This window comes from Typopeltis vanoorti, chromosome 17 (genome assembly GCF_054136105.1).
Source record: "Typopeltis vanoorti isolate ZY-2024b chromosome 17, IOZ_Tvanoo_1.0, whole genome shotgun sequence".
Taxonomy (NCBI): domain Eukaryota; kingdom Metazoa; phylum Arthropoda; class Arachnida; order Uropygi; family Thelyphonidae; genus Typopeltis; species Typopeltis vanoorti.
Window position 1 is genome coordinate 20,714,265 of NC_143565.1, and position 25,713 is coordinate 20,739,977.

The 25,713-nt window shown below is 36.4% G+C and overlaps 1 protein-coding gene across 1 annotated transcript in view; it reads left to right on the forward strand.

Moving 5' to 3' along the window:
• Positions 1–3,107: 3,107 nt before the first annotated feature.
• Positions 3,108–25,713, forward strand: part of LOC150097213 (WD repeat-containing protein on Y chromosome-like) — a 64,108-nt gene continuing 41,502 nt past the window's right edge. The window contains exons 1-2 of the mRNA XM_090407376.1: positions 3,108–3,209; positions 19,321–19,455. Coding sequence (XP_090263502.1) covers positions 19,370–19,455 — 86 coding nt within the window. The 5' untranslated portion in view covers positions 3,108–3,209; positions 19,321–19,369. The remainder of the gene's footprint in view (positions 3,210–19,320; positions 19,456–25,713) is intronic.

Below are 25,713 nucleotides of genomic sequence, written 5' to 3' on the forward strand. Positions count from 1 at the left end.
GGTAAAATACTTCATTTTCAATTTCTAAAGCAATATCGCGATAAAACCAGTGCAACTGTTGACACGAATTACTTCAGCACAGTTATAAAAAAAAATTAAAGATGAATTTGCTGACAGATTTGAGCAATTCAAAACCAACAAAACCACTCCAGCATTCATAGTAAGTCCTCTCAACACAAATAGTAACGAAATCCACATTGAGCCATTTGGAATTGATACTGGATCTCTAGAAATGCAATTGATCGATTTAAAAAGTAAAGCTTTGTGGAGTGGAAAATTTACAGAGTTGAAAAGCAAGTTGGAAGAGTTGGAGGTCCAGAAATGTATGTACGTAACGCAACGAAAGTGGACAGCTTTAAAAGAAATGCCGCGAGTTGAGGCACTTATATTTGACGCATGGAATAGTCTTCCAGATTGCTACAGTGAGGTGAAGCAGTTGGCATTTAGAGTGCTGACTATCTTCGGATCGACATATTCGTGCGAACAAGCGTTCTCTTGCATGAATATAATTAAAAGTAAAGTAAGAAGCCAACTAACAAATGAAAATTTAGAGTCGTGTTTGAAACTTAAAACAACAAATTATGAGCCAAATTTATCCAAACTTTCTAAAACCATGCAAAGCCAACGCTCCCATTGAATTTGTTTGCTCAAATGTATGTTATTGTTTTTTTTATTTAAAGTACAAGTTACATTGTTTAGTAAAGTTTAAATTTTCTACTTGAATAACCATGCAAAGCCATCGCTCCCATTGAATTTGTTTGCTCAATTGTTTGTTATTGAAGTACAAGTTAGTGTTGTAAGTAAATGTTTAATTGTTTTAATTTTTTACTTAAATAATAAGTAATTATCTAATAATGCCATATATATATTATCTAATTTGTTGTGAAAAACACTTATATATGAATAAATAGATATTTTTTCTTATGAATAAATAGATTAGTTTTTTTTTTATCAAAAAACTTTATTTATGCGAGTACTATTTATTGTTGGCAAGAAAAAATTTTGTGGCTCTTTAAAAACTTTGAAATTTTGTAAATTGTAATTTTTGACTCTTCCGACTCAAAAGGTTGCCGACCCCGGGTCTACGCGAATTGCTTGTAGGATTGTTGGGCCACTTACAATAAAAAAAAATTGCCCATTCCGGGTTTTTTTGTATTATTCTTTTGTATTATTATGCTTGTAAGCAGTGTCTTGTCAGTTGGGAGAAGAGATTTTAATGTTTCCTTTAGGAGTTAATTAGCCTCACAGGTGGCGTGGTATTTCTTAAAGCATCCATCCAATTGGGAAAAAATGCTAATAAGACAAATTTATTTCCTTAGTGCAATGTTTCTCAAAGTGTGGTACGCGTACCCCCGGGGGGTAAGCGAAAGGTCGTTAGGGGGCACGTGGCAATTTTCGGCTATGCATAATTAAAGGAGTCATTATATTTTTCAACAAACAGTGCAATTAGAGCACTAACTAATGAATCACATCCTCTCTCCAACAGAAACGGCTATATAGACCAAGCAAAACCATATGTTGCCGGTGGAACATATGGTTTTGCTTGACCCCCCCCCCCCCCGTCGTTAACGTGTTAAAACTAAGAAATATATAGTGAATGTGTTTTAGATATTATGGAATTCGGTTGAAGGGAATTAGCATTTCAACTCAACTGTTGAAATGCTAATTTATCTTTGGTTCGCGCGATCTTTTGTTAATACCGCACCAATCATATGCAGTTCTTTGCTGCTCTACGTATTTCAAGTCTTGTAAATTACTGATAATTTTTGCTTGAAATAATGAGAAAGAAGATGACGCTATTTGGGCAGATGACTTTGACGATGTACACAAAGAAACTGTTCTCAGTGCCAAAAGTAGTGATAGCGAGTAGGAGCTTCTTATTCCACATTTAAATATTTTTCTTCAGTAAGCAAAGCTTTCTTAAAAGGATACGTGAAGCAGAATTTTTTTTAAAAAATTGTCAAATAAATAAAATAAAATAAAATTTGGAAAGTTTAATCCAGACTGAAATCATGATTATTTTCGTTTTCATTTTGCAGTCTAAATACCAGTTTAATTTATATATATATTCATAGTTTTCGTGATTTGCGACCATTTTAATTTTTAGAATTTTTCTTGTTTCAGATTTGATACAAATTTAGTTTCTGAAAAGTGCATCCATAGTTCAGGCGAGAACACGTTCCTTTTAGTTTGAAAGACTTGGCTTCGATTCTTGTCATAGTATGTAAGAAACTACTGAACGTGAGATCGCATGTCTTCTACTCAAGTAGAAGGATTTCGTCTTTCTCTCTCTTAGAGATAGAGAGAGAGATTAAACTGCGCTAATCATGTCTAGTTTAGATTAGCGAAATTCTTTTATCAGCGTTGCCGGCTGCCCAGACAATACCTTTGTTGTTTTCTGATAACTATCAGCAGAGCAATTATAGGGGAAAAAAAAACAGTCTAGTCTAGGCAGAGAAGAAAGAGTTTATAGATTGGGAGTGGGAGGTTTTAGTATTGAAGAGGATGAGGTAAAAAGGGTGATCATCTCGGATAAATGAAGGTCTAGCTTTTTTTCACGGAGAGAGAGAGAGAGAGAATGCACGTGCACGAGCGCCTTCAAGTGGGAAAGTTTTACCCCTCCTCTCCTTTTTTGGTCTGTAGACTTTCTCTTCCTAAACTTAACTTTTCTTTTACTATCCCCCCCCGCCCCCCACCCTCACAGCAACAGCATCAGAACAGTCTAATACATCTGTTGTAGAGATAGCTACTTTTCATACTAAGTCCGCTTTATACAATTTATAAATCTAATTTTTTAAAAAAAAAACTATTTTTAAAACTAATATTATAGTATGAGCATTTGCTAATCTGAGTTATTTCATTTTAGTTTATTTTTATGTCATATCCATATAAGATAAACATCAAAATAAACTGTAGATTAGGCGTAAGAGTTTTTTTTTTGTTGTTGTTATTGTTTTGTTTTGCTTTTCTTTTTAACTTGGCCTACAGCCAATCGTTATCTGCTGTTGCTTGTTTATGCGCAGCGTGTTTATAAGCTTCAGTGATTGTTGCACCACCTGGCTAACTAGAATCATACTTTACATTAAACACGTCGTGAATAGTAGACCGAAAAACATCCAATTCTAAATTCGCAAGGGTAGTTGACTTTTTAATGCTGCTTATCTAAGAATATACAGTATTGCGAATACGGTGAACAGCTGCATCAGTAGGTATGTGTAAATCCGGTAGACTTATTTCCCCACGCTCCGGTCTCAAAATTATACCGCTATCTGAGGTTTTTTTTTTTTTTTTTTTTTTTTTTTTTTTTTTTTTTGTTGTTGTTGTTGTTGTTGTTGTTGTTGTTGTTGTTGTATGTAATCATTAATACGCTAAAATTTTCACAGCAGTTTCATCGTCGTTCTGGTAAAAGGTGGCGTTTACAGTATCATGGCGAATAATTCAAATTAGTTTTATTGAGTGAGCAGCATATAACATAAATTATATAACATATAATTTAAATATAATGTCGAAAGCTGAAAAAAAATGAAGTTTGGCATTCTATTATGATGTTTGTATACATATGTTATTAGGCTTAGCTGTTATTAGCGCCTCCGTAGCGCAATTGGAAGAACAACGGCACATTGCGCCCTTCGATTGGAATAGGCCTAAGTTCGATTCTCGTCGCGACGGGAGGAATCTTTATCTGGACGATTTCAATCGAAGGTGAGTTAGTCGACCTCATACGGAGGTAGCAGGGTTTTTCCTCCCGGAAACTCGGGTTTTTCATCCCGCATACAGACAAATCGGCCCTTCAGAACACACGCAATTTACAGACAAAAATACTAGTTATGGTAGTGGAGGAGGGGGGCGGTAGATGGCGTTGATGGAGATGATTCGTAGTAGAGGTTCGGTGTAGTGGTTGAGACAGTTGTAGGTGTCCTCCCGCGATGAGTCTTCGGACTCCTTGGAGGTGTCACGAATAATAATAATAATAATAAATAATTGCACGTTTGCTGCTTCTTTATTCACATACGAAATATGCTTGAACAGTAATTGTTTGTATAATTTCATTTTAAGTGTACATTTTCATATTAATTTTTTTACAATGCAAGTTTTAATATCGCACACAAAAAAAGAATTTGGTAGTTAAATGTGAATTAAAATTATGCCAAAACAAGTACTTCGCTCCGCTATTGAAATAGAAGTTTCGAAGTGATTATGTGCCGCTAATTGTTAAAACATTATTATTATTATTATTATTATTATTATTATTATTATTATTATTATTATTATACGGGTATCTCCATTGAGTCAGAAGACTCATCGCTGGAGACCCAAACTATCCACACAATATCTACCATACCTCTTTTTGAACTCATTTGCAGACGAAGCACTCACAACTGAGTCGGCCAACTCATTCCATTCATTCACCACTCTCCAAGCTAAAAATCCACTCCTCACACCCTTGTTAACCACACTCTTACTTAATTTCCAGGGATGACCTCTTGTTCTTCCACCACTATCCCACTGCTGAAATATTTCCCCTGCATCAATCTTATAAAAACCTTTTAGTAATTTAAATGTTTCTATTATATCCCCTCTTCTCCGCCTATCAACCAACCTCTGTAATCCACAAATCCTCAGTCTATCAATGAAGGGAGCATTCCTTACACCACTCACCAACTTGGTCACTCTCCTCTGAATCTTTTCTACCACTTCCTCATCACCAAGGAATCCAGGCGACCAGACAAGCACAGTAATCCAGATGTGGACCAGATGTGGACGTATCAACGCCTTATAAAGAGAAATAACTTCTTTATCTCTACATGTTAATGTGCTCTTCAATAACCAAGTAATCCTATGAGGTATCTTGGACACCTTAGCAACATGCCCTCTGAACTTCAGTTCCCTATCCACTAACCCCCCTCCCCAAGTCCCTAGCTAGCCTCAATCTCTTGGAGTAACGTTTCATGAATGTGGTGTACTTACGTAATTTCAAAATCACTAAGTGCGCATGCACTCACAACAGTGCCTTTCAAATTTCGTAATTTTATTTATTTAATTTTTTTTTTAATATAAATTTACTATGCTGTTTTAACCTTGTTTTTAAAAATACGCTTATAAGATTATTTTGTCATTTCGTAACTTATTCCTCGCCATGGAGTTAGTTTTTTAATTTAAAAAAATTCTGTTTAATTAAATTAAAAATTAAACAGTTTAATCTTAAATTAAATTAATTTAATCGTAAATTTACTTTTACAATTTAATTAAAAAATTAAATTAACAATTGAACTTAATTTTATTTTTTAATTAAATTTAAAATTTTGAAGATAATGTTTTTGTGAATGTTTTCCATGTAGCTCTTTTTTTTCGTCAACTAACAAAAAATAGCACGGCTTTTTGTAGTAACAAACATCCGCAAACTGGAAGCTCCATTACCAAGTTTTGCTAATTTTTTGTCAATTAAAAAAATTAAATTAAATTAAAGTTAAATTAAAACTTTCGTTTGTAGTTATTATGTGCACAGCACATAAGTCGAAAACTGCTTTAAGTCAAGTGTGGTAATGAATGGTGTCGCTGTACATGAATATAATTACAAAACTCATCTTTTTATGATTGTTTACAATCATGCGTTAATATTATAATCATGTAAGATTATGATATTACAGAAGGCTTACAAATCCTGCTCTGACCTACAAATCTGTTATATCAAAAAAAAAAAAAAAAAGAAAGAAAAAAAAAAAGCCCTTTGACCATATTTATTTCACAAGATGACCGATAATAATTAACTAGTTTTATTACAAAATGCCTCTGGCGTATCAAGACTCGGTGGAATACAAATGAAACAACTCCATTAAGAATTTCAAATCTTATAATTAATTCCTGTTTTATTGTCATATGGTGACAATTGGTGACCTTGGGAATAAGTAAGACTTAATCTTCGCGGGCAGCTTCTGGGATGTATTTTTACACCGATAATCATTACCAACAGGGGAGACTCGTGCATAGGCACTGCGGAACTGCAGCACCTTCAATTTTTCTCTCTATATAAATATATTAATTAATTTATTTATATTTGCTTGTAATATTTAATTTTATCATCAACAATCCTATACAATCCTCCTGTTTTGTGTAAAAAAATAATAAAAATCCATCTGAAAGTAGTTATGAGGGCGAAGGACGCTAGCAGCACTGTGTTTACCGCAGTGTCATATTGCTACGGGCGCAATCATATGCACGTCATAGTGAGATGCGAGCTATTAGCGTAATGCGGCACTGTCCGTGGCGCAGTTCCACTGTTGTTTATATGCAGTTTGCGCCAGTAGTAGAGTGTCCGTAGTGCTTATCGTGTTTACTGCGTCTCTTTAAATATTTGGACATTACAATTAAAGAGACATAACATCTGTTATCGTTTTTACTTTAGAACATTATTGGGATTATGATAATGGATTTTATTTTTAAGTAATTTTGAATTATACTAAACTATAATTTTATCGATAATAAACAATATTTTTTCATGAAACAAAACAAGAAAATATTTTATTTTTAAGTAAGTTTGAATTATACCAAACTGTATATATCAATAATAAACAATATTTTTTCATGTTTAATTTTTAAAATTTTTTACCAATAAAAAAAAATCAGCTAACGCCTTTTTTATTCCCATATACGGGAGTAGGCGAGGCCATTTAGCCCTATCTAACTTTTGGAGACTGAGTGGGCAGTTCAATCCCCACTGGTACCAATCAGAGATAGATGGCCCAAGGCTATCACTAATTAAGAGGTACACAGTGAAGAGAGATGGCTCAAAATTGTGCCGCCATCTCGTGGTCCCTAACCCTAACACAATATATTTAATGTATGAAATAATGTGGGTTCTACGGTCGATTTTCTTGAGTTTACGGGACGAAAAACCCGAGTTTCCGGGGGGGGAAAACCCGCTTGCCCGTGCCAGAGATCGACTAACTCAGGAACCGGTCGAAAAAAGGCTTAGAAAAATTTCCTCTAGTCGTCGACTAGACTCGAAACCAAGTCTTCCTTCGTGCGGCCAAGCGCCGTGGTGTGCAAACGCCACATCCACAAGCTACACAGGCACCAAATTTTTTACCATAATTTTGATATTTTATCCAAACATGTATGTAGATTTCGAAAGTTGCAGCACCTCCACGATTTCAAGCCACGAGCGGCCATTAATTACCAGAAAAGGAAACAGTTCATACTCTTTTTTTTTTTTTCATTAAATTTAACATACTAAATATTAAATATTAAATTTAATCATTGGACAAATGTTTATTAGTCCAATGATTAAGAGAAACAGAGACATAAAGTACTTGCCGGCATATAAGACGCTGTTGGATCCTACTTCGTCTTAATCTGTACCTTGGATCCGACATGTTATTTACTACGATGTTCTTAACCTAAAAATAGTTGCTAGTTGGTTTCTAATTCAAATATAGAGAAAATTTATATTTAAAGACTGCGCCACTCTATATCTGAATTAGTTCAAGAATTGAAGAAAAATCACCCCTCAACTATTTCTCCATTTCTCCTTAATATATATACTGGCCGAGTATATTTGACTTACTTAATTTATCCACTTTGGTTCGAATATTTTATGAATGGTGCAGTAAAAGAGATTCAGGCAAAATACAACTTTTGATTAACAAAAACAAACATTTAATATAAGCTATATAACACATACATAAATTCTACTTCTAATTTAAACAATAAAAACAAGTCAAACATTAAGCCAAGTCAATCACATTAGGAACCTTCCAATCCTTCACATACACTTTCTCAGCTTCTGAGTTACAAAGTTCCTACACATATACAAATATAATAGAACTTCCTATCTAATCAGTTTTCACACACTTTTCAGTCATGCTATAAGTTCAAAATATCGCAGGCACTAATAGTTGAAAATATCTCTCTAACAATTCTTAACTTCAACTCTCAATCACGAAGAGTTTCCACAGTTGAGGTTAGGTTAAGCGTAGCGTAATTAACACTCAATTCTTCAAGCATTGAAATAATACACTAAGATAATCCTTACCGGAAATAGTTCCTAGTACATCAAATACGTTGTGAGCAAACTTTTAAATTATTTTTATTTCACTTAAGAACACATCTACAAGACTTATCCACAGTTATAATTAAAACACTATCAATCGCGCTTCAGAAATCCAGACATCGACTGCAGGGTACTTCAACTATCCTTGTTACCACTCATAAACTAATTAAAACACTGTGCGGTTCTCCTTAGGGCAAATCGGAAATAAGCCGCAATTCTAGACCAACTGGGTTTATTCAGAATTCTTCCTTGAACGTCCAGCTTTTTATATTATCCGATTACAGCATCAATTTCCCTTTTATTATTACTGCTGGCTTCACTTTCAGCTAACTATAAAATTCACTTCATCCTTGCTCACTTATAAAAATTATCCTCTTAACTCCTGCCCTTAAGAACCTTTCATTTACTTCTACTTCTCTAGTTTATGCCCTTGCTTCCTTTCACTTCCAAGTTTCCGTACCAACTCTCTCTTGTTACCTCTTATATTTTTTTATTATTCTTTTTCCAGTCCTCGCTCTGTTCCACTCGCGCTCGTTTATTTCACGCGTTTCCATGACAACCGATAAACGTAAACATTCTCGCGAATGTTACATTAGGCTATACAACTACATTCAGTTATTACATAACGTTAAACTTTCACAAACAAGAATAAATAGAATATTTGCATTTCAATAAATGCGTAGTTAAATTACAAATACAAGTTCTTATAATATTGACATAACAATAAATAAAATAGCTTAATAATACTTAATACAGAATCTTATTACTATTAACACATATCTTTGATTAAACAATTAAATATTAGATATAATTAAGGTAATTACATGATATCATATTATAATTTAAGTTATTTACATTAAATAATATTTACAAATGTAGCCTTTGTGATGGAAGATCATGTTGGATTCTGAAGCAATTAATAATTACTCTAATATCTACATAATCAGAATCCAACAACGCACTTTATTTCTTTGAAAATAGGTCTGAAAAACAGGGTGTGTCTTATATGTCGATACTCAGTGTTTTATTATTTTCATTACTGAGAATTTTTCTCTGTTCTGAGTTACGCGATACAATAGGATCGTTTTACGATCTCGAACGTCACGGATACGTTGAATTTTATTCTATGCGTTCATGATGCATAGTCGAAAATTGCCACGGATCCCCTGAAGACCTTTCACGTACCCCCCGGCGGTACGCGTACTACACTTTTAGAAATACTGACGTAGAGTTCGGTGGATGCGCATACGCTGTTATCGACGATCACAGCTGTGTCCTGTTCGTTTAAACTTTCCAGTTGTTGTCGCAGTTGTGAACGGTGATAACTTTCTGTCGTTAAATTTTCTCTAAATTTCTTGGCAAAGTATGGCTGAAAAACGTCGGCATTGTTACAATATTGCATACAAGCTACGTGTGATTGCGTATGCTAAAGAACATGGAAACAGGGCTGCAGAGAGGCATTTCGGACCAACCCCAACTGAGAAAATGATAAGAACTTGGCAGAATTAGGAAGAGGATTTAAAAAAAGCAACTCACAGTAAACATAACCTACGAAGTGGAACTGCAAAATGGCCAGAACTGAATTCTTGGATTTTAGACCACAGAAAAGCGGGACTTTCAGTGTCTACAAAAATGATTATTCATCAAGCGAAAGTGATAACCACTAACAGAGGGATCGCCAACTTTACTGGATCAACATCATGGTGCTCAAGATTCATGAATAGAAACCAGTTATGTATGCGGACTAAAACAAAATATCACAAAAAATGCCAGCTGAATATGAAGGAAAAATGATTGAATTTCATCGATTCGTCATTAACGCAAGGAAACAAGAAAATTTTGAACTTGCGCAAATTGGAAATATGGACGAGGTTCCGTTGACTTTTGATGTGCCCTCAAACAAAACTGTAGATTCCAAGGGCACTAAAAGTGTTACTATTAAAACTTCGGGGCACGAAAAAACTCACTACACGGTTGTTTTATCCTGCTGTGTTGATGGGACAAAATTGCCCCATTATTGATTTTTAAAATTAAGAAAAACTGCTTAAAGGAGTGTTTGTACATGTTCACGCAAAAAGCTGGATGGATGGAGGAGGAGGAATGAAGTTATGGATAGATTAAATTTGATCTAGGCGCCCTGGTGGACTGTTGAAGAAGCCTGCCATGCTAGTATGGGATCAATTTCGTTCTCCTAGAACAGACGATGTTACAAATAAACTCAAGGAATTGAAAACTCAGTTAGCTGTAATTCCAGGAGGTCTAACTAGTCAGCTTTAACCTTTAGATGTCTGTATTAATAAACCATTTAAGGGATTTATGAAGGAGAAGTGGAACAGCTGGATGCAGTCTTCAGATTTTGAGGTTACGCCATCAGGAAGAAGGAAGAGGCCTAGCATTTCGCAAGTTTGTGAGTGGGTCAAAGCTTCATGGGATGTTGTGAAAACTGAGACAGTGGTTATATCATTTAAGAAGTGTGGAATTAGTAATGCACTGGATGATACAGAGGACAATTTGTTGTATGAGGACTCAGATTCTGATTTAGAAGAGGTTTCAAGTGTCTCTTCATTTAACTCTGGAGATGAATTTCTGGGTTTGACGATTAAATGGTGGGTACTCTTTCCTAGTTAGATTAGGTATTTGTTGAAAGTAGACCTATTTATTACTTTATATTTGAAATACTGTAAATTCATTATAATATACAGTGATAAAGTTTTTTTTCCTAAAAAATGTATACAAAAAAGGGGGTGTGTCCTATACGCTGGTACGTCTTATACGCCGGCAAATTCGGTAAATACTATTTAATAGCTGTAGCATTTCGAAAGCGCAAAGCTCTGAATTACTACGTCATTGATGGGGAAATGTGAGGAGTGGGATTCATTCATCATGACACCTGATGAATCGTCAGAGAATAAAAGTGAAAGGGAAAGAATAAAGTGAAAGGGAGATGACAAACCATAAGGTAATAGGTAAGCCAGACACGATCAACTACTGTGGACATCTCGCTGAACACAGATAATAAAGAACATGTATTTTCGCTCCAGCGCGCAGGGTTTGAGCATAATTAGGAATAATATTTTTTTCTAATTATATGAAGAACCAAAGGCTTCAATTCGGCGACGTGAAATTATCTTAATTTCATGCCGAATATAGTTCTATATTCGGCATGAAACTTTAGGACACCTTCTTGGCAATTCTTATAGTAGGGTATGTAAGTTCTGTTCGCTACAAACTTGGTATTATCCCCGTGTGGTTGCCGGGTTAAGAATAGCACCAATGTAACTCATGCATGTCGTACGAGGCGACTAAAATGGGTATCCTGTGAGGGTAATGGATGGCAATGCTATAGCCAATAAAGTTCTAACTGAGGCTCGGCTATTGCTGTTACCCTCCTGCCATGATCAGAACTTTAATAGCTCAATAACACCTTATCCCTACACTGTCCTCTACAGATAACGGGGAAGATAAAAAGCATTCTTGCTTCGCTCCTTTAAGCCAGTCCTTATAAGGACTTGGTATTAACTAGGTCTACCTACTCACTGATGAGACCTCAATAAAGGTTGAAACCGGTCTGGGTAGTGACCTCTCATAATGTAGAACAGTAATACAGCTCCTAGGACTGGGTTTCACATTATGAGTAAATACCAAGAACAGTGATCGGAGCTTGCTCCACCCTTGCTATGAGTTGCCTCAGTTTGCACTACCAAATGGGTTATGTGTTGCACTATCCAGGAATTTGCTTACGTTTGGACTCGCCGAACTTTATATAGTTTCTATATTCGGCATGAAACTCTTTGAGTTTCTTATTCGGCTATGAAACAATATGGGATGTAATATCCCTTAACTTAAATAATATTTTTTCTATTTTTCTTTCTTTCTTTTTTTTATATGAAACTTTCTCTATGAAAGATTTGAAACCCATAACTCATTAGTTTAGTCAATGGATTAAGGATTTTTTATTATTTTTTTATTTTTGGATTTTATATAATTTCTTATATTTCGTTTTTTTTTTTTTACATCACGTGCTAACCTTGCTTTAAAGGATAAACATGATATTTCTTCAAGCCACCTCATGCTTCCAATAACCGAGATGGTGGTGTTAAACTATGCGATGAAATTTATATCTTTCCTAAAGACAATTACCAAGTATTCATTACCATCACAGATTTTGAACCTACAGCCCGTTAGCTGGCAGATCTGTACCATTTGGTGCTCAAGTCCATCAAATTAAAAAAAGAAAAAAGAGAGAAAGCATAGAAAGTATATATATATATATAATATCATCATCATCATCATAATCATACGTATCAAGGATTTAGGCCTAGCATCGCCGGTAGCCAATCGGTGATATATATATATATATATTTATATATAATACATATTATATATATAATATAAAATATATAATATAATTAATAATATATATATTGTATAGCAGGAGGCGAATTCCCTTGGTTATCCTAGCAGGAGTTAGATGACAAGTAGGAGAATGGATAATAGCTGTCATGTGAACAGCTTTGTCTCTAGATGACACACTGTCTGATCAAAAATATCGGAACATCCCTATATACATCATCACACTCACGGCTTATCAAGCATAAAAGAAAGCACACGGTCTTACAATCTTCATAGAAAAATATTAGCAGTAAAATGAGATGTACTACAGAGTTCAGAAACTTTCGATAGCACTATCATAAGATGCACACATTCACAACAAATAGATTCGGGAAATTTCTCTCCTACAACAGTTTCCCCGATCAACTGTCAGCGATATTATTGTGAAGTGGGGAAAAAAACCTAGGAACAACAATAGCACGCTTGCGATCTACTAAATAAATAAAATAAATAAGCTAATGCCTTTTATTCCCGTATAGGAAGTAGGCAGTAGCCTTTAAAATAGGAAGTAGCCTTTAAACCCTATCTAGCTTTTTTTGGAGATTGAATGGGCAGGTCAATCTCCACCGGTAGCCAATCGGAGATAGCTGACCCATGTCTAATTATAAGCAGCCACCGATGAAGAGACCGGAAAACAAGTGCTGCCATCTCTTGGTTCCTAACTTTAACAGGATATGTTACTGTCTGAAATAATGTGGGTTCTGCGGTTGTTTTTCTTGAGTTCACGGGAAAAAAAACCGCTTGGCCATGCCAGAGATCGACTAACTCGGGAACCTGTCGAAGAAAGGCTTAGAAAAAGTTTCTCCAGTCAGTGACTAGACTTGAGCTATAAGTTTATCTTTCGGGTGGCCTAGCACAGAGGATGCAAGCGCCACTTCTACTGCGCTACACAGAACTTGCGACCTAATAGGTTATATAAATTCACAGAGCAGACCCTCCGAGTGTGAAGCACCTGGCGCGAAAAAATCGTCCGTCTTCGGATTTGAGCCGCTACCGAGATCTGAAATGCCTCAGCAAGCAACTCCAACACTAGATACTTGTTGGAAGCTGAAGAACATCAGTTTCCATGGCCGTGCAGCTGCACATAAACTTAACATCAGCAAAGGCATCACCAACCTTTGGGCAGAAAGGTGTGAAGGTGCCATTAGACTCAGAGGCAGTGGAAACGCATCCTCTGGACTGATGAACCACTCTACAGTATCTGATTTTTCAGACGGACGAGTCTGGGTGGAGCGGATGCTAGGAGAATGCTACCTGTCTGAATATGCTCTGACAACTGTGAAGTTTGGTGGTTTTGAGTACATCGTGATGTGGAAATATTTTTCATATTTCAAGCTGGATCCCTTAGTTCTAGTGATGGGGAATCCTAACAATACGGTCTATAATGTCATTCTAGAAAATTCTGTCCTTCCATCTTTATGGCAACAGTTTGGTGAATTCTCCTTACTGTATCAACATGACAATGCCCAGACTACTGGTCTGGTCTATACAGCTCTGATCTCAACCCTAGCGAACACCTATGGGATGAACTGGAATGCCGATTGCGAGCCATGCCAAATCGCCCAACATTAATCACCGACCTCACCAATAATATTCTGAAATAATGGAAGGGAACTACCGCAACGTATCAAAATCTAGCTGAAAGCCTTCCTAGAAGATTGAAGTTCTTATATTAGCAAAGAGTGGACCAACTCCATGTTAAATATCTTCCATATTAGAGGAAAGGTTGGATAAGCATGAGTTCGGATACTTTTGATCAGATAACGCATGTTACAATAGTGTCATGTGGAAATGATGAGGTGGAACCACAGCACTGGAGGATATGGTTGCCTTTTGTATTTCTCTATTTGGCCCTATCAAAGTTATATTAGATGCGTTAATGTTTTTATTTTTTGCATGTTTGAAGACTAAGCTTAAAGGTGAATTTTGAATCGAACTTGAATTTTTTTCGGAAAACTGTCTTGAATAGTAAGAATGGATCTCGAACTGAATGGGTGATGATTTTTATTTCAGCAAATGGTATTTCGGTAACTCAACCAGAATAAATGTTTAAATCAGGAGGATTGAAACATTTATTCGGGTTTTTGGGTGCCTGATGCAGAACATCAAGCATCAGGGATAAAATATCAAAAAGGTCAAAGTAATTTTCAGAACTGGATAGAAACGGTGAATCACCCTGAGAGAATGAGGAAAGAAAAGTAAAAAAAAATATTCATTATTCTTTATTAGTCTCCGTTCTCTCCTGCTATTTAAAAAAAAAACCGACTTCCTTGTGGAGTGGTTATGAACACGCAATGGTAGGAAGGATATTATCAGTATTATTTTATTTTCACGCATTTGCTACAGCCCTTCAGTATAAACATTATCATCTGGTTGATCTTTTCCACATACACAATAATTAGTACATTCTGTCTGCAACCTGTTAGTGAATGTATATAAAGTAGACTAATCTATGATTCTGATGCCCACAGCGTGTTTTCAGCACTAGGATGTTAGTGCTGAAAGCACATTTCTCAAAATAATAAGGTAAATTCTTTAAACGTTTTTCATTTCCATCAATTGAGCAATCACTTTGACCTGTTTGGAAGAGTAGACCTACTTCTTGACCCAACAGGCGGTAGGGATTCGAATTTTCCCTGTGGTGTTTACGCCTTCAGGTGATTGAGAAATTTTATCTTCCAGTCCGAAACCTCCACCCACACTTACTAGAGATCTGAAATGGCTTCAAAAAGGTCACTTAGGGCAAAATTTCCAAATTATCTTATTCTTAGCCTACTCTAATATTAATGCATTGTCTGATCCAAAATATCCGCTGTTCATTCCGACTCTCGCAGTAACATAAAATCCATTAATACGGAATTGGTCCATCTTTCGTTGCCATAACAGCATTAAATCTTCTGGGAAGGTTCTTTGTCCACTGTATTGTAGTGCGTTGCTACAATAATTCCTTCCATTCTTCCAGAAGATGATTCGTGAGGCCCGACTTGCAATAGGCGTTCCAATTTATCCACATAAGTGTTTAATGGAGTTGAGATCAAGAGTCTGTATAAGCCACTCAAGTTCTTCAACACCCAGTATAATCAAACTATTCCTGTACAGATCCCCACTTTGTTGATGGGGACATTGTCGTGTTGATAACCTTCACCGAACTGTTGCTATAAAGTTGTAAACACAAATTCGTCTAGAAGTCATTATAGGCCGAATTGTCAAGATTTCAAAATATGAGAAACATCCCAGTCCACGATGACTTCTCCACCGAACTTCACAGTTGGTACAACACATTCATACAAGCAGCGTTCTCTTGGCATCCGCCAAACCCAGACTCATCAGTCGAACTGCCAGTAGGTAAAGCCTGATTCAACACTCCAGAAAACGCGTTAACACTTCTCTAAAGCCCAATGGAAGCGTGTCTTATACCACCCCACCCAACTTTTAGCGTTGCCTTTGCTGATGTGAGACTTGTATGCAGCTATGTGGCTATGGAAACCCACGTTCTTCAGCTTCCAATGAGCAATTGTCGTGCTGTCGTTGCTTGTAGAGGCATTTCGATTCTCGGCAGCGACTGTTACAACCATACACATGCGAGTTTTACGAGGCAGGGTGTCCCAAAATTCACGCAAGATTTAAATTTAGCGCCATTTGTGCGATAAAGTGTTGCCAACGAGAAAAAAAAGACAGAGTGACAGCTGACAGTTCAGGGTTATTAAAAATGACCACACACAGCGAAGAGAGTTCGTTGAATGGATTATACAACAACAAGTGGATGCTTATTTTTCGAACAAAATCATCTTCAGCGATGAGGCTCATTTTCATCTTGATGGCTTCGTTAATCGACAAAATTGTCGCATTTGGGGTTCAGAAAATCCATGAGTGATTGTTGAGAAACAAATGCATCCACAACGTGTCACTGTTTGGTGCGGATTTTGGGCAGGAGGCATCATCGGTCCATTCTTCTTCGAAAATGCGGGTGGTAAGGCAATAACAGTTAATGGTGCTCGCTATCGCGACATGATAATCCAGTTTTTTGGGCCTAAATTGCAAGATATGGGTGTGGACGACATGTGGTTTCAACGAGACGGTGCCACATGCCATTCAGCCCGAGAAGCAATTCAATTACTGCATGAATCATTTCCTGGTAGTGTAATTTCCCGTTTTGATGATCAGAATGGGCCGCCGAGATCATGTGACTTAACGCGTGGGACTTTTTTCTTTGGGGTTTTTTGAAGTCTAAGGTTTATGCCAACAAGCCCACGACCACACACGCCTTGAAGGAGGAAATTGAGCGCTGTATCAACGAAATTCAGCCGCATTTATGCAAACGGTCATGGAAAATTTCGACAAAAGAGTGCGCATGTGCTAGCAAAGCGTGGAGGCCATTTACCCGATATGCTATTCCATGCATAACACTATACTGTATACACTATGAATCAATAAGAAATTACAATTTTTAATTAAAAACCTGTGTTTTCTGTCAAAATTACTTCTATATATATATATATATATATATATATATATATATATATATATATATGTCTGTAGCTACGTGTGTTCACGGAACCGGTTGCCTGTTTGGGGGAGAACCCCCCCCCCCCGATAAATTGGGGAGAAAAACCCTGCGGTCCACGCCCAAGACCATCTAATTTGGTTATAATGTCACATTTTAAATAGTTGCATACATTAAGAGAAAAAGAGAATCTCAATATGGGACGGTTGCTCAGTGCGAAAAAAACATCCCATTTCTTGAAAAAAATATTTGAACCGTGTTTTCGTTTACTATATCTGCATGCTTTCAATGTTATGATCAAATCGCAGATGTTTTCAGAGTTGTGATGTGTATAGCTAAAATAATATTTTTTTTCGCCGCGTTTTGATGTTTTTCCAGTAAAAGCGTTGTTAATATTACCGAGGTCATAATACATGTTACTGGGCAGTTCAACTTAAACGGCAATTTCCTTGTTCTCGATGTAACCTCAAGTATTCTGTATATATATGTATGCGCGTATGCGTTTGTGTGTGTGCGTTCATGCTCGCCCGCAGGCGAGGCATGAACGTTTATTATCGATAAATTATACAGTTGGGTATAATTCAAACTTACTTAAAAATAAAATCCATTATCATAACCTCAATAATGTTCTAAAATAAAAACTATATAACAAATGTTATGTCTTTAATTGTAATGTCCAAATATTTAAAGACGAAGTAAACGCGATAAGCACTACGAACACTCTACTACTGGCGCAAATTGCATATAAACAACACTGGAACTGCGCGACGGACAGTGCCGCATTACGCTAATAGCTGGCATCTCATTATGACGTGCATATGCTTGCGCGAGTAGCAATATGACACTGTGGTAAACTCAGTGCTGCTAGCGTGCTTCGCCCTCCTAAGTGCTACAAGATGGATTTTTATACAAAATAAGAAAATTGTATAGGATTGCTGATGATAAAATTAAATAATACAAGCAAATATAAATAAATTAATAAATATATTTATATATCGAGAAAAATTGGGGGGTGCTGCAGTTCCGCAGTGCCTATGCACGAGCCGCCCCAGCTAAGTAGTACATAAGCCAAAAAACAACTCTTAGGTTGAATTGCAGTGTTAATGAATGGAGTCATTCCAAAAATGTTATTTCAAATGACATCTTTTTTATTTTAATTGTTTCTATTCTTCTTAATCTGTATGAACTTACATTTGACAGTGGGGTTGGAATATCGCTTCCCATCCAACAGACTCTGCCTTCAGCTTCATTTGTACATGGATGTGTGCGAAAGTCTTCACTTACTTCAGATGACTTATAAAACATCTTAAATTACTTGAAAAAGTTTTATTTTGGTTTGTAGGTCAGACGGGCAGGCTTATTCGATTACCTAACACTTAGCTCATTCACAGTACTATTGTAAGGTCTATATATTATGAGAGCCAAAGGACTCCCACACGCTGTCGATTTATTATTTTTTTTTTATGTGATTCCCATCCATGCTAAGTGCTAAACGTACAGTAGACTATTTTATTTATTTGAATCCGCTGCTTGTTGGCTGAAGAGCAAATACGTTACCCATTCAGCCTACCCACCTTTTTTTTTTTTTTTTTTTTTTTGAAATACGGTCAACCCTTCTTTAACATCACTAATTCGTTCTGGGAAAAGTGATGTTAATCAAAAATAATGTTAAACGAATTACAACTTCAATGGGGTATTTAGGTAATCTATTTCAGCGACCCAAAAGTAAAAATGTATTGTCCCTAAAGCTATTAAATTGTCTTTGTAATTGTTTTTAAAGTTCATTTTCATTGTGCAGTAGAGACAGTCATTCTCTCTTCCTCTGGAAGATTCAAATTCCTTTATTCCTTTGCCATCTCTTGGAGGTCTGCTCCATTTAACTCCATTAAGCTTTTGTGATATTCTCTGCCTGAAAATCCATGGATTTTTCTGAATGCAAGAATTCAAGCTAATTGATGGCGAGTACAGCAACAGTCTACGATTATACTTTGCTGAAAGGTAAAGGTTAACTCTAAATCATGATCGTTTTCCGGGATTGTGTATAATCTTGAATGTGCATTTAATGATTGCGACATACTTTCCAAAAAATAATATTACTTTGCATTATTTTACATATAAGATAATCAAAGTATAATAATAACACGGAAATAGAGCAATACGAATAAGCCATTATTTTACTGGCTCAGCAAATTATACTATTACTTGCAGATAGCAGTAACTAAGCAACGACGTTGCCTTGACTACAAAGAAACAAACGCTACAGAGCAGACGACAAAGTCATTCATTCCACGAGTTAGTTAAGCGAGGTGATACGCACTCAATTCTAGAATTAGTAATTATACGTGAACGGTGATTTTTTTTTTCTTCCATTTAGTACCATCACTAACACGTTACTTGGAAGGATAATTCATCATCTGTAAAACATGGCTTTACTACACCTACCAGACGAGAGCAGACCACGTCGTTATGTAGCAAGAGCTGGAAGTTTAGGCAGCAGTAAAGCATCGAGGTAAATAAAATGAATTTCTAGCGTGGAAAATTTTGACACGTTTTGAATGCTTACTACTGCTTCTTGTACCAGGAAGTACGCAAGATATTCATATTATACAGTAAAAGGAAAATAATATTGGAAAAGATTCTAGCAGTAATATACATTGCTTTCTTTATTTTTCTTGCACTATAGAACTGTATTATCTTATTTATTACTACTTTCAGTTAATAATATTATCATTCTATTTAATACGTATGCTTCGTTACTTAACGAATGTTTACACTTTTTAGATATATGCAGCGCTAATTATATTTTTAATACAATGATTTTCATCCCAACTTTTTATCTTAAGTTTGAGTTAAATTTCATTGAGGAATTTTTATATATTATTGGCCCGAGAAAGATTTCGATTGAGAAAAGCGGGAAAAGAAATAGATTAATTAAATTGAAACTGAATATATATATATATATATATATATATATATATATATATATATATATATATATATATATATATATATATATATATACAGGGTGTTCGGGATAAATTTGACAGTTTCGTAAGGAAAAAGAAAATCTTCTTTGTATCTATTAAATTTAATGAATTGACAAAAAAACATTACAGGCAGAGTTAATTACAATACTATCAACAAGATTTACTCAAAATAACCACCATTAGCATCGATCACAGCTTCAATTCTGCTTCGGAACCTCGAACAAGCTGATGCTACAGTCTCCCTGGGAAGGGCCGCAAAAACTGTTTTAATTTTATCCATTAACTGGGCTTTTGTATTACTGGAAGTGCGATTGGTGTCTTTTTCAACTGCGCCCCATACAAAATAATCCATGGGGTTAAGGTCTGGGGAGTTTGGAGGCCAAACATTTGGACTGGTGAAGTCGTAGAAATTTTCAGACAACCATTTTTGAATTTTCCCAGAGGTGTGGCAAGGGGCCGAATCCTGCTGCCATACATACGGCCTACCATTGCCTACCCTTGTTATCCAGGGCTTGACTACAGTTAGCAACTCCACGAACAAAGCCCGAATTCCAATGCCAGGGTTCTTCAACACCTGTTCCTGCAGATTTGCGAGGAATTCTGCTGTACGAACGCAATCAGATCGTCTGCTAGGGATCTTTCTTCTTGCTACATCCTCGTAGTCACCATTGCAAGTCTCTAGTTCATGCCTGATTGTTTTTACTGTATTCAGGGAGCATTGGGCAGCAGTCGTAATATCCTTATTTTGATGGCGGGCACGAATCATCATGATACAAGTTATTCTCTTCCATGATTCAGGTGGGTTCCAGCTATCCATCCTTTCTGACATCTTGTATATGAATGAAGAAGGGTCCAAACTTTTAAATGAAGAGAAGTGTGTGTTAATACATGTAACTTACGGAAAAATATAATTAATTATAAATATCTCAAATTTATCCCGAACACCCTGTATATATATATATATATATATATATATTATATATTATATTATATTATATTATATTATATTATATTATATTATATTATATTATATTATATTATATTATATTATATTATATTATATATGTATTATATATTATATATGTATTATATTATATTATATATATGATATTGTATATTACATATTAAGTTCTTAAAGTTCTTAAAAGAACTGGGCGATGGACTGAGTCCTTGACTCTTTATCCCGTTATCTGAATGAAGATAATCTGTGTGGATGGAGTGTTATTGAGCTAAAAAGCTCTAGTCATGGCTGGGTAACGGCAATAGCCCAGCCTCAGTTAAAACTTCATTGGCTATAGCATTGCCATTTGTTACCCTGATTAGTAAGTAAAGGGTAAAATCTCAAAAAATCGGACGATCTCTAGGCCACTTCTTAGTGGGCGAAAGACCGTCCATATCTCAGCGTTGGTTCCACTCAGTGACGGGCTCCCCGACCACTGAGCAGAACCGCTCAAATTCCGAGGAAAATAATTCACCGGCAAGAACCCCTCAGCGGGCCGTGCCGGAGAACACCTTCCCCGGAGACTCAAGGTGCTCCCTTAAGGTAAAAACCCTAAGGGATCGAACTCAAAAACTCACACCCAGGATAACAGCAACAGCCGAACCTCAGTTTACTTCCTCGGTTCAGCATTGCTATTCGTTACCCTGGAAGTCCTAAAAAGGACTTTCTATTACTATCATCGTTCATATTATATATTACTTTTACTTTATTTTTTTACAATAATAAATTTCTACATGTCAGTCATTAAATAGTGCATTGTGAACATAGTCACAATCTGGAAAAGAGACTTATTTAATTCATAAGAAGGAAGATGTATACGAAAGTATAATGGAGGATATTATAAATCCATCCATGTTTTATAGCCAAATACCGAAAATTTCCAGAGAGCTTATCAGAATATAACATTCGGTCACAGTTTCCCTTTAGCCTGTACTATATATATTATATTATATATTCTATTATAATAAATAATAATTTGTGAGTTCAACAAATCTTCATCATCGGCCTGTAGAGTAAGATAGGCTGAGAGTCAGCAGATAGTAGGAGAATAAATATAGATAGAATGCATAGTAGTAGAGTAGGTTAAAGAGGCCTCGTTGACCTGTTTTAGCTGTTTGCCCCACAGGGGCGTTTCTAAAACGGTCGTTGATTTTTCACTTTAGAAAAAAAAAGGAAAAATCCTAAAAAGGAAACATGTAACAAAAAACAAAAACATGAAGTACAGAGAAACTAAAACTATAGAAAGGATTGGAAACCAAAGTAGAAAGGTGGGGGGGGGGGGTCTGGCCTGAGTGATGCAGGTCACAAGGAGCTGCACCGCCTCGCTGTAAGCCTTCGCCGCTCAGGTTCTCAGGCCCTCCCCCACCTGTGGGAACTAGAGAACAGTATAGCTGTGGATGGGAAACCATTGGGTGGTTATTGTGGCTGTCGTTTGTTATGGGCAGTCATAATTCTTTTAGCCACCTCGCTTCCCTTGGCCATGTCTGATTTGGAGAGAGCTATGAAGAACGCCGATGCCGCCTCCTCATCTATGTCCATGGCTACCTGTACTTGCTCAGGGGTGATTTGGCTGATGTCTTCAACAAATAAATCATCCCATTTTGCACTAACTACATTGGGACCATATTTTCCAGTGAGGAGGAGCTCAGGTTCCCCTATTCTCACTATTGCTTCTTGAAATTTTTCTGCCATCCCAGGGATACCTTTAACTAGATGTTTTAGAGTCACCCCTGCTTTTGCATGTGGAGTCTCTAATTCTTCTATTTCTGCTGTTTTTTTTTATTTTTTTCATCTCCTTTTCCTCTGGACTGAGGGGTCTTTTGAAGGGGGCGCTGTTTGCCTCCATATTTTCTGTTTCTTTTTCTTCTTCTCTTGCGATTTCAACATGTGTGGCAGCTTGCTTTTTGGCTGGTTCTTCATTGATTTCTCCCTTCTTATCTTTGGATTCTATGGCAGCATTTTTTTTTTCTTATTGCTCTCCTTAGGTGGTGCGATGGTATGGCTTTCTGCTGCAGCCTTCAAGTTTGGAGAATCTTTCTTTTCTATATTGTTAGTATTGCCTGGCGGTATTGTTGTGATGGCACCTCCCATCCTTTCTGCCAGGGTTCTTGATGGGCAGGTGTCCACTTTGTAGTCTGTGGCACCACATTTTAGGCAGGCTGCCTCACACTTATCCAGGTTGTGGCCTGCCTTGAGGCAGTTTTTACACTTCGTTTTCGGGCAGTCGGCCCAAGGTGGGTGAAGGCTCCACATCGGAAGCATTGTTTCTTTACCCCAGGGTAATTAATCATTACTCTGGCAGATCCAATGACAATAAAGTTGGGAACTGGCGTTTTCATGTCTAGGGAGATGGTTACTTCACCTGACTTCCATGTGGGATTTTCTGCATCATTTAACACTTCCACATTGTGTACTATGCCCCATTTCCCGAATATGTCGTGGATAATCTTTAGATCAGTTTCAACATATTCCAAAGGGAATCTGGAGATTCTAAGTAACTTGGCGATACTTCCCACCAAAAATGGGACTATTTTTTCCCCATTACACTCAAAACATCCGAGTAGTTTATCTCTGGTTTGTATACTTCTGACGACTACTTGGAAGCAGCCACCGCCGAAAGGAGTAAATCCGAAAATCTGGTCAGCACCGACTGTTTCGATGAGGGATTTGGCTAAACATCGAGGATGCAGATGGGCATCCACTTCTATTCCGAGTGTCCGCATACGCGGCAAAGCCATAGCTGGTTGAGGGGTGCTAAGCTATTCTCATCACTACCAAGTGTTTAATATTTCCTCGGTCAGGGGTTTGGGAAGATCTGTTAATTTCCGATTAAATATCGTGAACCCCGATGGTACTCGTACCGATATTAACGGTTAAGAACAGATACTACGAAATGCTAGTAGCCTGTTAAGCTGATACGCACAGATACTACACACCTGATATTGGCCAAGAGGGAGAAGCAATATAATATTATATTATATTTATTACATTAGCAACCATTGACCATTGACGTTGCTGACAGGATGGGTGAAGCACAAGTGCTTTTCATATTCCCCCTTTATCTGTAATGAGAGTTATTTGGGAATGGGAGATTTGTGAGCAATTAAGCTCGCCCTCTGAGGGCAGTGGTGTTAGCTATGATCAGTTGAGAGAAGAATAGCCTTCGGTCTTTTGTGTTTGTAGTAATCAGTCTCATTGTAATTGACAGCTTGCACGATTAGTGGGTTTGAATGTGAACTTGACTTCACGAAGAATTTTTCTGCAAGATCACGAAGAAGAGAGGAGTTGTATGGAATGCCGGTTTCTCGGTGAATCTGTGAATTTCTGACGAACCACGGTGCATCCAGGATCATCCTAAGGCATTTGTTTTGGATTCTCTGCAATTTTGAAATGTTTGATCTTGAAGTGTGACTCCATGCTGGTGAGGCGTAGGTGATGACTGGACGTATTACCATCCGGTAAAGAAGCAATTTATTATGTAGGTTCAATTTGCTCTTGCGGTTGATCAATAGGTAGAGCTGAGCTATGACTTTAGAAGATTTGGAATAAACGAGATTGATGTGTTTGTTGAAAAGGAGTTTCTTATCCATCAATACCCCAAGATATTTGGTCTCTGAATGCCATGGGATCTTTTGACCAGAGAGCAGGATGTCTTCTTTGTTGCAGATCTTTCTTCTTGAAAACATCATGGCTGAGCTTTTGAGTGGGTTTACTTGAATTCTCCAGTTGGTGAATCAGTTTGCTAGCTCATTGATACTTCCTTGGAGTCTAGTGATTGCTAGGTGAGGGCTGAAACTATTCTGAGGGCTGAAAAAATTAATAACAATAGTTTTTAGTTAGATACTGTGTTTGCCCATGCAACATATGGTTTTGTTTCAGTCTATACAACATAGTTTCTGTATGAGGGGACATGTGATTCATTAATTAGTGTGTTTTTATCCCAGTTCTCTAATTGTGCTATTTGTTGAGGAATATATTACACAAACTGCTCATACCTTATTCACTGTCATAATAAAAGTACTTGTTTTTGTTGCCTCTGCAGTATAGTGGCTGTTAGGGAGGGCGTGTTGTTTACCACTGCAAGGAGTTACTATCTCCCCACATGAACTTGTTTAAGCTTTTATTCATGTGTGAAGTATATGCGAAACTTTTATTGGTAACAGAAAACTAGCTCGGATGACAGTGATAATATAAAACGAGTTTTGATATGTATATAAAGTCAATATCAACAGTCCCTGATTACGAACACCTGATGAAAGGGACAGGAAGATTTGGAGCTTCCCTGGAGAGCATTCGATGTAAATACAATTAACCACTGCTTTGAAATGAAACATATGAATAAGCAATATTTACTAATATTCGTTAAGCGCCGAAATACGCAGGAAGCAAAGTTTGTAAACCAACACCAATGTGTGAATTTTTCCATTAAAATATAAAAAAATAACAAAAAAGAAATAATAAATAATGAAAGTTAAATACGTTTCTTTTAAAATAAAAAAATCTACTCAGTCTTAAATCATTTTAAATTTGTTTTCATTATTTGACGGCCCCCCTCAACAAAACCTACGGCCCACAGTTTGGGAAGTGCTGATCTACAGCATAAGTTTTTTTTTGAAAAAAATAAAAAATAAAAAAAAATAAAATAACCTTATATTAAAAAAAACTATACTTGAATTTTTGAGAACTTAAAGAAACTTATTTAACATGTGAATAATAAGTTTCTGTAACAAATCTAGTTTTCCTAGAGTTATGAAAAAACCGTTACAAAAGAATAATACTC